Raw genomic sequence first — 14,784 nt, forward strand, 5'->3', positions numbered from 1 at the left:
CGAAGGTTAACCAGGCCCGAGAGATACAGCCATTTACTGTGTTGGTCAGGTAATTAGAGCAACACACCCAAAGACGCATCCTTGAAGTGGATGACACTCAACTGTGTGGTCCCAGTCTCCCCATTTAAGCCCTCATCACACTCAACTCTGGGTAGGAGCCGGCCACAGGCCGAAAAACCCATCTCCGCTGGGATTCGAACCCGCGTCCTCCCAGCCGTCAGTCCGCGACGCTAACCACTTCGCCATGGCGGCTGGTAGATCACTGTATCTTCATACTATAACACATCACATTACTATTACAAAGACCTCTCTGATCGCTGTATCTTCATACTATAACACATCACATTACTGTTACAAAGACCTCTCTGATCGCTGTATCTTCATACTATAACACATCACATTACTATTACAAAGACCTCTCTTATCGCTGTATCTTCATACTATAACACATCACATTACTATTACAAAGACCTCTCTGATCGCTGTATCTTCATACTATAACACATCACAATATTCCAAACCATACACATAGACTTGTCCGACACATATTTCTACAAAGACAGCCGCTGCCATCCCCCTTCTTCCCACCTCCTCCCTTGTCGTTTAAATCGTAATCAGCACTTCCCTTTCCATGTAAATCTGGTTAATGTATTTATATGTTTCTGTATTTCATTTCTTGTTCAAAGATTAAAGATAAGGATATCGGTATGGCTGTCTTTGTCTTTTTATAGATACTAATGCACATTTTCCTTATCAATATTATATGATTGACCTTTTGAATGATAATATTATTGCATTTAAAGTTGTCTGATCGTTTCACTCCAAGAGGACTTTGTTCACTTTCAATTCCAGTCTGACGCCAACTGCTCCAACTATATAAAATTTGATATGTTTCCAGAATAATTTCACTGGTGGGCATTTGTCGAAGAAATGTTCTATGTAATCAACTTCGTCTACGCAGATTGAGCATTTATTGTTTTCCATTATTTCCATTTTATGCAATAGAATATTAGCTGGATATATGTTGTGCAATATTTTCCATTGTAGTTATTTTAATCTGATTTCTTTAGTTGGTGAAGAGGGCAGTAACCAGTAGTAAGGATCAATTTCAACGTTAAGTTTCCTAAGCCAGAAGTGGTAGGCACATGGTTTTACTTCATCTTTCTTTGATTTTTTCATTCTTTGGGATATGAATTTTAGCTTTGTACAGAACACTTTTAGGTCATCAACTGTGTCAGAATTGACTGTTTCTTTTATGTCACCCATCCATTGCTTCCGCTGATGAGGAATAGCATTTGATAAAGCATTATCTTCGAAAATAAAAGATGGCTGGTTTTTCCCCAATTTCTCTATAATTTCTTGCAGGTTATTCATCCTTTTTTCTTGTATGTTGATCACATCTCTTACTCTTTCTATCCCTGCAGTCTTCCACGAGGGAAAGAATAAAGAGTTATGCTTGTATTGGATTAAGTTGTTGTTCCATAACAGTTGGACACCAGTGTTGTTCTTGTCAATGTCTGATTCCTTTTTTAGATATTTGTGTGTTAACTGTGTTCGTAATACATTATGCCAAAATATATTTTATATTTTTGACAGTGCATTTAAATGTTGGGTCTGCAGTTTATGTCAAATGCCCCAAGCTTGCTTGCAAGTTTTCCAAAGTGCAACCGTGGAATATATGTCCAGTTTTCATTTTCCGATGCAAAAAGTTTCCCAGCCCATTGCAAGTAAAAACATTCTAGGACTTTGTGAATATTTACCATATTCAGTCCACCCTGGGAAACTTCTGCTTCCATTATTGACCTCTTAACTTTCTCAAAGGCCTTTATGTTAGACCTTCTGCATTGCCAAACAAATCTATACAATGTTCTATTTATTTCAGAAAGTACACGGTCTTGTAGTCTTATTGCTTGCATTATGTATATAAATTGGCTTAGCAGAAATGTTTTAATGATAATGATTTTTCCATGGATGCTCAGGTCTCGTTTGCTCCATGTACCTATTAATTTATTCATCGTAGATATTCTACCTAGCCAGTTGTCTTCTATGCTTGATGCCGGACTGGAGTTGTTAAAGTGTATTCCTAATATTTTTATTTTGTCTGTCAACTCAAAAGGCAGATTACTTTCTCTGTGTTCTATATGTCCTATCTTCATAGCTTTTGTTTTTTTAGCATTTAAGTACAGACCAGAAAAACATGAAAAATCGTTGATTATGTCCACTGCCTTGTTCACATCATCACAATTGTTTTAAAAAAAGTGTCGTGTCATCGGCTAATTGTTTTATTTTTAGTGTTTTGTGTTCATTGTTTTGTGTAGGAAGTGTAACCCTGGTGATGTTGCTGTTCCTAATTTTTATTGCTAACAATTCTACACCCAATATAAAGGCTAAGGGTGAAAAGGGACAACCCTGTCTGATTCCACATTTTAACATAAAAGGTGCTGATATCCATCCCCCATGGTTGATACTACTAAATGTATCTTTAAACATAACTGTAACCCACTGTATAAACTGTTTACCAAACCCAAATACATTTAATGTTTCTAGCATATATCTTTTAGAAATGGTATTGAATGCCTTTTGATAATCTAAAGCTAAGAGATAGTCAGTTTTATTTGTTTCTTTCAAATATTCTGTGGCGTCATCAATTGTTCTTATTACTGTAGATATGCTTCTACCTTTAAGATATCCCACTTGGTCTTGGTTAATCAATTTATCCACTGCACAGCTTAATCTTCTTGCTAATGTTTTTGCCATTATTTTATAATCAGTGTTTATGAGGGTAATATGACACCAGTTATTTAGTTTATCATGTGCCAAGTCTTTTCCTTTGTGCAGTAAGATAATAATACCTTGTTTTTTTGTGTATATGACATGTCATTCTTGTCAAGAGCTTCATTATAGGATTCAGTTACCAGCACTTGGGTTAGGGTTAGGGTTAGGTATTGATTCCAAAAATATTTTATGAATTCTACTGTAATACCATCACTGCCAGGAGCAGACCCATTTTTCATTGATTTTAAAGCTAATCCTGTTTCTTCAGCATTCATCAAACCTTCACAATTTGACGACTCTTCATTATTCAGGCGCGGGAAATTTTTATCTGTAACAAACCTGTGTATTTCTTCATTAATGTTATCATCTGTGTTTGATATTCTACCATATAAAGAGGAGTAATATCTTGTTTGTTCTTTCAAAACTTCTGACTGGTTTGTTACAATCTGTCCATTTTCATTCCGAACATGTGTCATGATGTTGTTGTTTGCTCTGGTTTTCTCTAAGCCTAAAAAGTATCGCGTGTTCTTTTCTCCTTCTTCAACCCATTTAGTTCTTGCTCTAATCTGTGCTCCCCTTGCCTTTACTAATGATATAATCTCCAGTCTACTTTTAGTTTGAGCTAGCTCTGACTGGAGGTCTGGATTGTTCGGATCTTCTGCACACATTTTTTCCAACCGCTGCAACTGTATCTGCAAATCTAGCATTTTGTTCTTTCTTTTCTGTGCCTTTGTTTTGCCGTATTCAATACAAAAATTCTTGATATTTATTTTACAAAGTTCCCATTTGTTTTGTGCATTCAATTCACTTTTATTTGTCAACTATGTGTCTAATTTGTGGTTCATTTGTTGTGTAAAGTCAGGAACGAGTTGTTAAATCTCCAGTAGCCTGGCCCTCTTTCAAACACACAGAAGAGCTCTGTGATCTGTATTGGGAACTGATAATATTTGACAAGAAATGCAATCATTAACTATGTTTTCATTTGCAAAGCAGTAATCCAACCATCGAGCAATAAATGGATTATATCTACTCCATGTATATTCCTTTTCTGTATTGTGGAGTAATCTCCAAACATCAACAAGGTTCAGCTTATTCACTAGAGTATGAAAATGATCAATATCCCTGTGACAGTGAGGCCCCCCTGACACTATATCTAAACCATTGGTCATAACACAGTTGAAATCCCCAAGAATTATTATTTTCTTGTCACTATAATTGGTGAGGACAGAGTGCATCCAATGGAAATATTTTATCTGCACTATCATTTGGAGCATAAACGTTAACAAAGATGAAGTCATGCTCTGATCCAATGGAAGTATTTTATTTTATCTGCGCTGTCATTTGGAGCATAAACATTAACGAGGATGAAGTCATGCTCTGATCCAATGGAAGTATTTTATTTTATCTGCGCTGTCATTTGGAGCATAAACGTTAACGAGGATGAAGTCATGCTCTGATGACTGAACGGACAAAATGATTGTTCGATCAAATGTTTTTTCCAGTGTTACTTCTCCCTTCAGTTTGTTTGATACTAGCACCACCTCTCCTCTTCCATGATTTGTGCCCTTGCTAAAAAACAGCTTCCCACCCCACTGTGTTTCCCACAGTAATAATGCTTCAACACTGCTTATGTGCGTTTCTTGTAAACATAGAATATCATATTTGTGTTGTTTAAAATTTGAAGGCATAGCTGTTCGTTTAAACTTATGTTTTTTTTAAACCTTTAGTATTCAGAGAATATAGGCGTATACCCTCCATTACTTTTAATTGATGGTGGTTAATGCTAGTATTTTTCTATAGTTACATTCTGTCATAACTGTCATTGTTATTGTCATTATGATCATCACTAGGGTGTTAGCATTATTGTTATCATGCATGCATGTGCATGCAGTTATAATCACCAGTGAATTGTTGTTTTTTAAATGTTTTTTTTAATTGTTATGTATGATAACTTGGTTAGGATGGCATGGTTATGGAGAAGTGGTTATCCTGGCAGACTGATGACTGGTTATCCTGGAGAAGTGGTTATCCTGGCAGACTGATGACTGGTTATCCTGGCAGAGTGATGACTGGTTATCCTGGAGAAGTGGTTATCCTGGCAGACTGATGACTGTTTATTTTGGCAGACTGATGACAGTTTATCCTGGCAGAGTGATGACTGGTTATCCTGGTGAAGTGGTTATCCTGGCAGATTGATGACTGGTTATCCTGGTGAAGTGGTTGTCCTGGCAGACTGATGACTGGTTATCCTGGCAGATTGATGACTGGTTATCCTGGCAGACTGATGACTGGTTATCCTGACAGACTGATGACTGGTTATCCTGGTGAAGTGGTTATCCTGGCAGACTGATGACTGGTTATCCTGGTGAAGTGGTTATCCTGGCAGATTGATGACTGGTTATCCTGGTGAGCAGATTGATGACTGGTTATCCTGGCAGATTGATGACTGGTTATCCTGGCAGATTGATGACTGGTTATCCTGGTGAGCAGATTGATGACTGGTTATCCTGGCAGACTGATGACTGGTTATCCTGGTGAGCAGATTGATGACTGGTTATCCTGGCAGATTGATGACTGGTTATCCTGGCAGATTGATGACTGGTTATCCTGGTGAGCAGATTGATGACTGATTATCCTGGTGAGCAGATTGATGACTGGTTATCCTGGTGAGCAGATTGATGACTGGTTATCCTGGCAGATTGATGACTGGTTATCCTGGTGAGCAGATTAATGACTGGTTATCCTGGTGAGCAGATTGATGACTGGTTATCCTGGTGAGCAGATTTATGACTGGTTATCCTGGCAGACTGATGACTGGTTATCCTGGCAGACTGATTACTGGTTATCCTGGTGAAGTGGTTATCCTGGCAGACTGATGACTGGTTATCCTGGCAGATTGATGACTGGTTATCCTGGCAGACTGATGACTGGTTATCCTAGCAGACTGATGACTGGTTATCCTGGTGAAGTGGTTATCCTGGCAGACTGATGACTGGTTATCCTGGTGAAGTGGTTATCCTGGCAGATTGATGACTGGTTATCCTGGTGAAGTGGTTATCCTGGCGGACTGATGACTGGTTATCCTGGCAGATTGATGACTGGTTATCCTGGTGAGCAGATTGATGACTGGTTATCCTGGCAGACTGATGACTGGTTATCCTGGTGAGCAGATTGATGACAGCTGGCAGATTGATGACTGGTTATCCTGGCAGATTGATGACTGGTTATCCTGGTGAGCAGATTGATGACTGGTTATCCTGGCAGATTGATGACTGGTTATCCTGGCAGATTGATGACTGGTTATCCTGGCAGACTGATGACTGGTTATCCTGGTGAGCAGATTGATGACTGGTTATCCTGGCAGATTGATGACTGGTTATCCTGGCAGATTAATGACTGGTTATCCTGGCAGATTAATGACTGGTTATCCTGGTGAGCAGATTGATGACTGGTTATCCTGGTGAGCAGATTGATGACTGGTTATCCTGGTGAGCAGATTGATGACTGGTTATCCTGGCAGACTGATGACTGGTTATCCTGGCAGACTGATGACTGGTTATCCTGGCAGACTGATGACTGGTTATCCATCCTGGCAGACATGACTGGGAGGATACAGTTTCAGTCCCCAGCAGAGATGGTTTTTTCAGCCCATGATGATCTGTGCAGAGCTGAGTGCTGTTGGGTCAGAGAGGACGATCTTTTGTTTCAGCCACAGTTGTCTGTTGCCCACAGTTGTGTATCGCCCACAGTTGTGTATCAGCCACAGTTTCGTATTCTCCACTTGATGGATGCTTCTTGGGAGTGTTGCACCAATGTCCTGACGAAAACTGCAAGTGTCTGTATTTGGTGAGCCCACCTCATTCCTGACTGAAAGTGGAGAGCAGCCTTGTCACCAAGTCCAACACAAAAAACAACCTCCATAGCAGCCTTGTCACCAAGTCCAACACAAAAAACAACCTCCATAGCAGCCTTGTCACCAAGTCCAACACAAAAAACAACCTCCATAGCAGACTTGTCACCAAGTCCAACACAAAAAACAACCTCCATAGCAGCCTTGTCACCAAGTCCAACACAAAAAACAACCTCCATAGCAGCCTTGTCACCAAGTCCAACACAAAAAACAACCTCCATAGCAGCCTTGTCACCAAGTCCAACACAAAAAACAACCTCCATAGCAGACTTGTCACCAAGTCCAACACAAAAAACAACCTCCATAGCAGCTTTGTCACCAAGTCCAACACAAAAAACAACCTCCATAGCAGACTTGTCACCAAGTCCAACAAAAAAAACAACCTCCATAGCAGACTTGTCACCAAGTCCAACACAAAAAACAACCTCCATAGCAGACTTGTCACCAAGTCCAACACAAAAAACAACCTCCATAGCAGCCTTGTCACCAAGTCCAACACAAAAAAAAAAACCTCCATAGTCTTGTCATCAAGTCCAACACGTGTGTGTGTGTGTGTGTGTGTTCAGGATACAGCCCAGTTCACCTGGCTGCCCAGAATGGAAACGTGGACATCCTGCGACTGTTAGTTCATGGGAAGGCGGACGTGGACCTTGCTGATGGGAAGAGTGGGCGTCGAGCCTTGCACCATGCTGTGGAACAGGACGACCTGCCTGTGGCTGGCTTTCTGCTCATGGAGGTCAGTTCTCTTCTGTGCTGTGCTGTGCTGTGCTGTGCTGTGCTGTCCTGTGCTGTACTCTGCTGTACTGTCCTGTGCTGTACTCTGCTGTACTGTCCTGTGCTGTACTCTGCTGTACTGTACTCTGCTGTGCTGTGCTGTACTGTGCTGTGCTGTACTGTCCTGTGCTGTACTCTGCTGTACTGTCCTGTGCTGTACTCTGCTGTACTGTACTGTGCTGTACTCTGCTGTACTGTACTCTGCTGTGCTGTGCTGTACTGTGCTGTGCTGTACTGTCCTGTGCTGTACTCTGCTGTACTGTCCTGTGCTGTACTCTGCTGTACTGTACTCTGCTGTGCTGTGCTGTACTGTGCTGTGCTGTACTGTCCTGTGCTGTACTCTGCTGTACTGTCCTGTGCTGTACTCTGCTGTACTGTACTCTGCTGTGCTGTGCTGTACTGTGCTGTGCTGTGCTATACTGTGCTGTGCTGTACTGTCCTGTGCTGTACTCTGCTGTACTGTCCTGTGCTGTACTCTGCTGTACTGTCCTGTGCTGTACTGTGCTGTGCTGTGCTATACTGTGCTGTGCTGTACTGTCCTGTGCTGTACTCTGCTGTACTGTACTGTGCTGTGCTGTACTGTACTCTGCTGTGCTGTGCTGTACTGTGCTGTGCTGTACTGTCCTGTGCTGTACTCTGCTGTACTGTCCTGTGCTGTACTCTGCTGTACTGTCCTGTGCTGTGCTGTACTGTACTCTGCTGTCCTGTGCTGTGCTGTACTGTCCTGTGCTGTGCTGTACTGTCTTGTGCTGTGCTGTACTGTACTCTGCTGTCCTGTGCTGTGCTGTACTGTCCTGTGCTGTGCTGTACTGTCTTGTGCTGTGCTGTACTGTACTCTGCTGTCCTGTGCTGTGCTGTACTGTGCTGTGCTGTGCTGTGCTGTATTGTACTGTTCTGTTCTGTATTGTACTGTCCTGTATTTTATTGTTCTGTTCTGTATTGCACTGTCCTGTATTTTATTGTTCTGTATTGCACTGTCCTGTATTTTATTGTTCTGTTCTGTATTGTACTGTTCTGTTCTGTGTCTTTGTAGACCTGACTTAGGCTTTCGACACGGTGAACCGCCGTGGTCTGTGGAAGATCCTCCTTAAGTTTGGCTGCCCAGAGAGCCTAATCCAGCTGATTGTGTCATTCCACGATGGCATGCAGGCAAGAGTACAGGAAAATACTGACATGTCGGATCCGTTCCCTGTGATAAATGGAGTGAAGCAGGGCTGCATCCTGGCACCAACACTGTTCTCCATTCTCTTCTCTGCCATGCTGATTGACGCCTTCCAAGACTGTGACTGGGGCATCTACATTCAGCTTCACACCGATGGCAAACTTTTCAACTTGCGGCAACTCCACGCCAGGTCCAGGGTGTTTGAGGCACTGTTGAGAGAGTTCCTCTTCGCTGATGATTGCGCGCTTGCTGCACACACCCATGAGGACATGCAGTTCATTATGGACAGGTTCTCAACCTCCTGCAGGCACTTTAGACTCACCATCAGCCTCAGCAAGACCGAGTCCATGTACCAACCAGCTAGCTCACAGAATGCCAGTGCCTCCCCCCCACCTGTAATCAAGATCAGTGACACAGAGATCAAGTCAGTCGACAAGTTTTGCTACCTGGACAGCACCTTATGCAGCAACGGAGCCCTTGATGCAGAAGTGACGCTGCGCATCACCAAGGCCAGCTCTGCCTTTGGCAGACTCAACAACAGGCTGTGGAACAACAAAGGCATCCCCTTTGGCAGACTCAACAACAGGCTGTGGAACAACAAAGGCATCAGCCTCAGCATCAAAACCTACAGAGCTGTTGTGCTGACCACCTTGTTGTACTGCTGTGAAACACATTGCCGTCACATTCAACAACTTGAGCAGTTTCACCTGAGACGCCTATGAAAGATCCTCGGCATGAAGTGGCAAGACAGGGTCTCCAACCTCCAGGTCCTAGAGAGGAGCAGCCTGCCCAGCATTGAAAACCTGCTGATCCAGTGCCAGCTATGCTGGAGAGGACACATTGTCCGCATGACAGACAGCAGGATCCCGAAGATGCTTTTGTATGACCAGCTGAAGGAAGGCCACCGTGAACTTGGAAGACCCTGCAAGCGCTTCAAGGACACCTTGAAGACAAACCTCAAAGCCTGTGACATAGACATCACTTCCTGGGAAACTGATGCCTTTGACCACTCTCGCTGGAGGATGCTGTGCTGTAGTGGCATGAAGACGTTTGAAAACAAGAGAACACTGGCCATTAAGGAGAAGCGTGAGTGAAGGAAGCAGGGCTCAACTTCTGGAGACGTTTTCCCTTGCAACACCTGTGGGAAGTGCTGCGCATCCAGAATCAGCCTCTTCTCCCATATGAGGACACACACTGACAGATAAGCCTGCCTGCCTACTCATCCGTCGGTCTGATTGGAGACTTCATCTGCATTGTACTGTCCTGTATTTTACTGTTCTGTTCTGTATTGTACTGACTGTCCTGTATTGTACTGTTCTGTTCTGTATTGTACTGACTGTCCTGTATTGTACTGTTCTGTTCTGTATTGTACTGACTGTCCTGTATTGTACTGTTCTGTTCTGTATTGTACTGACTGTCCTGTATTGTACTGTTCTGTTCTGTATTTTACTGTTCTGTATTGTACTGTTCTGTTCTGTATTTTACTGTTCTGTCCTGTATTGTACTGACTGTCCTGTATTGTACTGTTCTGTTCTGTATTGTACTGACTGTCCTGTATTGTACTGTTCTGTTCTGTATTTTACTGTTCTGTATTGTACTGTTCTGTTCTGTTCTGTATTGTATTGTACTGTCCTGTATTGTACTGTTCTGTTCTGTTCTGTATTGTATTGTACTGTCCTGTCCTGTATTGTACTGTTCTGTTCTGCATTGTACTGTCCTGTACTGTTCTGTATTGTACTGTCCTGTATTGTACTGTTCTGTCCTGTATTGTACTGTCCTGTATTGTACTGTTCTGTTCTGTATTGTACTGTCCTGTATTGTACTGTCCTGTTCTGTATTGTACTGTCATGTATTGTTCTGTTCTGTTCTGTATTGTATTGTACTGTCCTGTATTGTACTGTTCTGTTCTGTATTGTATTGTACTGTACTGTTCTGTATTTTGCTGTACTGTACTGTTCTGTTCTGTATTTTGCTGTATTGTACTGTTCTGTATTTTGCTGTATTGTACTATGCTGTATTGTACTGTTCTGTATTTTGCTGTATTGTACTATGCTGTATTGTACTGTTCTGTATTTTGCTGTATTGTACTATGCTGTATTGTACTGTTCTGTATTTTGCTGTATTGTACTATGCTGTATTGTACTGTTCCGTCCTCTACTGACCTGCCTGTGGCCGGCTCAGCTCCTTTGTTCAGAGCAGAAGTTGTAAGATACATGCTTCAGCCTGCATGTTGTGACAGCTCTTTGAACCAGCCCCTTTGTTCAGAGCAGAAGTTGTAAGATACATGCTTCATCTTGTATGTTGTGACAGCTCTTTGAAACCGAAGCAGAAATTGATATATAAACATGAATCTGTTGTGCGCAGGCCAACGTAGATGTGAACGCTCGCTGCTTTGATGGCAACACAGCCCTGCACATTGCGTGTTGCCGGGGGCTGATGGGAATGGTGGCTCTGCTGATGACGGCCGGGGCACTGGTGGACGTGGAGAATGAGGAGGTACCGCTGGGCAGTGAGGAGGAGGAGGGGGAGGCTGCACCACACACTGGCCGATGGGGCAGTGAGGAGGAGGAGGGGGGAGAGGGGGAGGCTGCACCACACACTGGCCGACGGGGCTTGTTGCCCAGTGACTACGCTTCAGGCAAAGACCGGCAGAGGGTCTGTGCTCTCTGGTTTTGTTGGTTGTTGTTTGTTCTGTTTTTGTTGGTTCTTGTTTGTTCTGTTTTTGTTTGTTGTTTTTGTTGGTTCTTGTTTGTTCTGTTTTTGTTGGTTGTTTTTGTTGGTTCTTGTTTGTTGTTCTGTTTTTGTTTGTTGTTTTTGTTGGTTCTTGTTTGTTGTTCTGTTTTTGTTTGTTGTTTTTGTTGGTTCTTGTTTGTTCTGTTTTTGTTTGTTGTTTTTGTTGGTTCTTGTTTGTTGTTCTGTTTTTGTTTGTTTTGTTTGTTCTTGTTTGTTCTGTTTGTTGTTTGTTCTGTTTGTTGTTTGTTCTGGTTTTCTTTGTTTTTGGACTGCTACTCTTCTGTTCCCTCGTACACGTATGAGTAGTTTGAGTAGCTTTTACATGTGTAACCATTTTACCCAACCATGTAAACAGCCACACTCCAGGGTGTATATGCTGAGTGTCTTCATGAATCTATAACCCACTGAAAACTGACACAGACTATGGGTTCTGAAATGTGTGTAACTGATCTGCATGGGCATATTCACAAAGAGACAGGTCTGCACACATGTTGACCTGGGAGACCGGAAAAATCTCCACCCCTAACTCATCAGGCAGTTGCCTTTTGAAAGGAGTAAACAATGTGTTTTCAGATCATGTGCCTGTTGAAGGGAGTTAACAATGTTTTCAGATCATGTGCCTGTTGAAGGGGGTTAACAATGTTTTCAGATCATGTGCCTGTTGAAGGGAGTTAACAATGTGTTTTCAGATCATGTGCCTGTTGAAGGGGGTTAACAATGTGTTTTCATATCATGCGCCTATTGAAGGGAGTTAACAATGTGTTTTCAGATCATGTGCCTGTTGAAGGGGGTTAACAATGTGTTTTCAGATCATGTGCCTGTTGAAGGGAGTTGACAATGTGTTTTCAGATCTTGTGCCTTTTGAAAGGAGTTAACAATGTGTTTTCAGATCATGCGCCTGTTGAAGGGAGTTAACAATGTGTTTTCAGATCATGCGCCTGTTGAAGGGGGATGGTTACCTTAGTGACGGGGAGGAGGGACACCAGTCGATGGATGATGACAACGACCTTGAGGAGGACACTGGGGGACTGATGACCTTCAAGTCCTCTTGCGACAGCGGTGTGGCCGTCAGTCTGCCATCCCAGTCAGGTGAGTTGTCTGTTGATGACAGGTGTGGTTGTCAGTCTGCCATCCCAGTCAGGTGAGTTGTCTGTTGATGACAGGTGTGGTTGTCAGTCTGCCGTCCCAATCAGGTGAGTTGTCTGTTGATGACAGGTGTGGTTGTCAGTCTGCCGTCCCAGTCAGGTGAGTTGTCTGTTGATGACAGGTGTGGTTGTCAGTCTGCCGTCCCAGTCAGGTGAGTTGTCTGTTGATGACAGGTGTGGTTGTCAGTCTGCCGTCCCAGTCAGGTGAGTTATCTGTTGATGACAGGTGTGGTTGTCAGTCTGCCGTCCCAGTCAGGTGAGTTGTCTGTTGATGACAGGTGTGGTTGTCAGTCTGCCGTCCCAATCAGGTGAGTTGTCTGTTGATGACAGGTGTGGTTGTCAGTCTGCCATCCCAGTCAGGTGAGTTGTCTGTTGATGACAGGTGTGGTTGTCAGTCTGCCATCCCAGTCAGGTGAGTTATCTGTTGATGACAGGTGTGGTTGTCAGTCTGCCGTCCCAATCAGGTGAGTTGTCTGTTGATGACAGGTGTGGTTGTCAGTCTGCCGTCCCAGTCAGGTGAGTTATCTGTTGATGACAGGTGTGGTTGTCAGTCTGCCATCCCAGTCAGGTGAGTTGTCTGTTGATGACAGGTGTGGTTGTCAGTCTGCCGTCCCAGTCAGGTGAGTTGTCTGTTGATGACAGGTGTGGTTGTCAGTCTGCCGTCCCAATCAGGTGAGTTGTCTGTTGATGACAGGTGTGGTTGTCAGTCTGCCATCCCAGTCAGGTGAGTTGTCTGTTGATGACAGGTGTGGTTGTCAGTCTGCCATCCCAGTCAGGTGAGTTGTCTGTTGATGACAGGTGTGGTTGTCAGTCTGCCGTCCCAGTCAGGTGAGTTGTCTGTTGATGACAGGTGTGGTTGTCAGTCTGCCGTCCCAGTCAGGTGAGTTGTCTGTTGATGACAGGTGTGGTTGTCAGTCTGCCGTCCCAATCAGGTGAGTTATCTGTGACAGGTGTGGTTGTCAGTCTGCCGTCCCAATCAGGTGAGTTATCTGTTGATGACAGGTGTGGTTGTCAGTCTGCCGTCCCAGTCAGGTGAGTTATCTGTGACAGGTGTGGTTGTCAGTCTGCCGTCCCAATCAGGTGAGTTGTCTGTTGATGACAGGTGTGGTTGTCAGTCTGCCGTCCCAGTCAGGTGAGTTATCTGTTGATGACAGGTGTGGTTGTCAGTCTGCCGTCCCAATCAGGTGAGTTGTCTGTGACAGGTGTGGTTGTCAGTCTGCCATCCCAGTCAGGTGAGTTGTCTGTTGATGACAGGTGTGGTTGTCAGTCTGCCATCCCAGTCAGGTGAGTTGTCTGTTGATGACAGGTGTGGTTGTCAGTCTGCCATCCCAGTCAGGTGAGTTGTCTGTTGATGACAGGTGTGGTTGTCAGTCTGCCGTCCCAATCAGGTGAGTTATCTGTGACAGGTGTGGTTGTCAGTCTGCCGTCCCAATCAGGTGAGTTATCTGTTGATGACAGGTGTGGTTGTCAGTCTGCCATCCCAATCAGGTGAGTTATCTGTTGATGACAGGTGTGGTTGTCAGTCTGCCGTCCCAGTCAGGTGAGTTGTCTGTTGATGACAGGTGTGGTTGTCAGTCTGCCGTCCCAATCAGGTGAGTTATCTGTTGATGACAGGTGTGGTTGTCAGTCTGCCGTCCCAATCAGGTGAGTTGTCTGTTGATGACAGGTGTGGTTGTCAGTCTGCTGTCCCAATCAGGTGAGTTATCTGTTGATGACAGGTGTGGTTGTCAGTCTGCCATCCCAGTCAGGTGAGTTGTCTGTTGATGACAGGTGTGGTTGTCAGTCTGCCGTCCCAGTCAGGTGAGTTGTCTGTTGATGACAGGTGTGGTTGTCAGTCTGCCGTCCCAATCAGGTGAGTTATCTGTTGATGACAGGTGTGGTTGTCAGTCTGCCATCCCAGTCAGGTGAGTTGTCTGTGACAGGTGTGGTTGTCAGTCTGCCATCCCAGTCAGGTGAGTTGTCTGTTGATGACAGGTGTGGTTGTCAGTCTGCCATCCCAGTCAGGTGAGTTGTCTGTTGATGACAGGTGTGGTTGTCAGTCTGCCATCCCAGTCAGGTGAGTTGTCTGTTGATGACAGGTGTGGTTGTCAGTCTGCCGTCCCAGTCAGGTGAGTTGTCTGTTGATGACAGGTGTGGTTGTCAGTCTGCCGTCCCAGTCAGGTGAGTTGTCTGTTGATGACAGGTGTGGTTGTCAGTCTGCCGTCCCAATCAGGTGAGTTATCTGTTGATGACAGGTGTGGTTGTCAGTCTGCCATCCCAATCAGGTGAGTTGTCTGTTGATGACA

At 44.0% G+C, this 14,784-nt stretch overlaps 1 protein-coding gene across 1 annotated transcript in view; it reads left to right on the forward strand.

Annotated features, from left to right (window-relative positions):
- Positions 1–14,784, forward strand: part of LOC143293093 (nuclear factor NF-kappa-B p105 subunit-like) — a 133,886-nt gene that overhangs the window by 105,503 nt on the left and 13,599 nt on the right. The window contains exons 16-18 of the mRNA XM_076604001.1: positions 7,252–7,421; positions 10,986–11,276; positions 12,284–12,443. Of these exons, the coding sequence (XP_076460116.1) occupies positions 7,252–7,421; positions 10,986–11,276; positions 12,284–12,443 (621 nt within the window). The remainder of the gene's footprint in view (positions 1–7,251; positions 7,422–10,985; positions 11,277–12,283; positions 12,444–14,784) is intronic.

The sequence above is a fragment of the Babylonia areolata genome, chromosome 18 (genome assembly GCF_041734735.1).
Source record: "Babylonia areolata isolate BAREFJ2019XMU chromosome 18, ASM4173473v1, whole genome shotgun sequence".
NCBI lineage: Eukaryota > Metazoa > Mollusca > Gastropoda > Neogastropoda > Buccinidae > Babylonia > Babylonia areolata.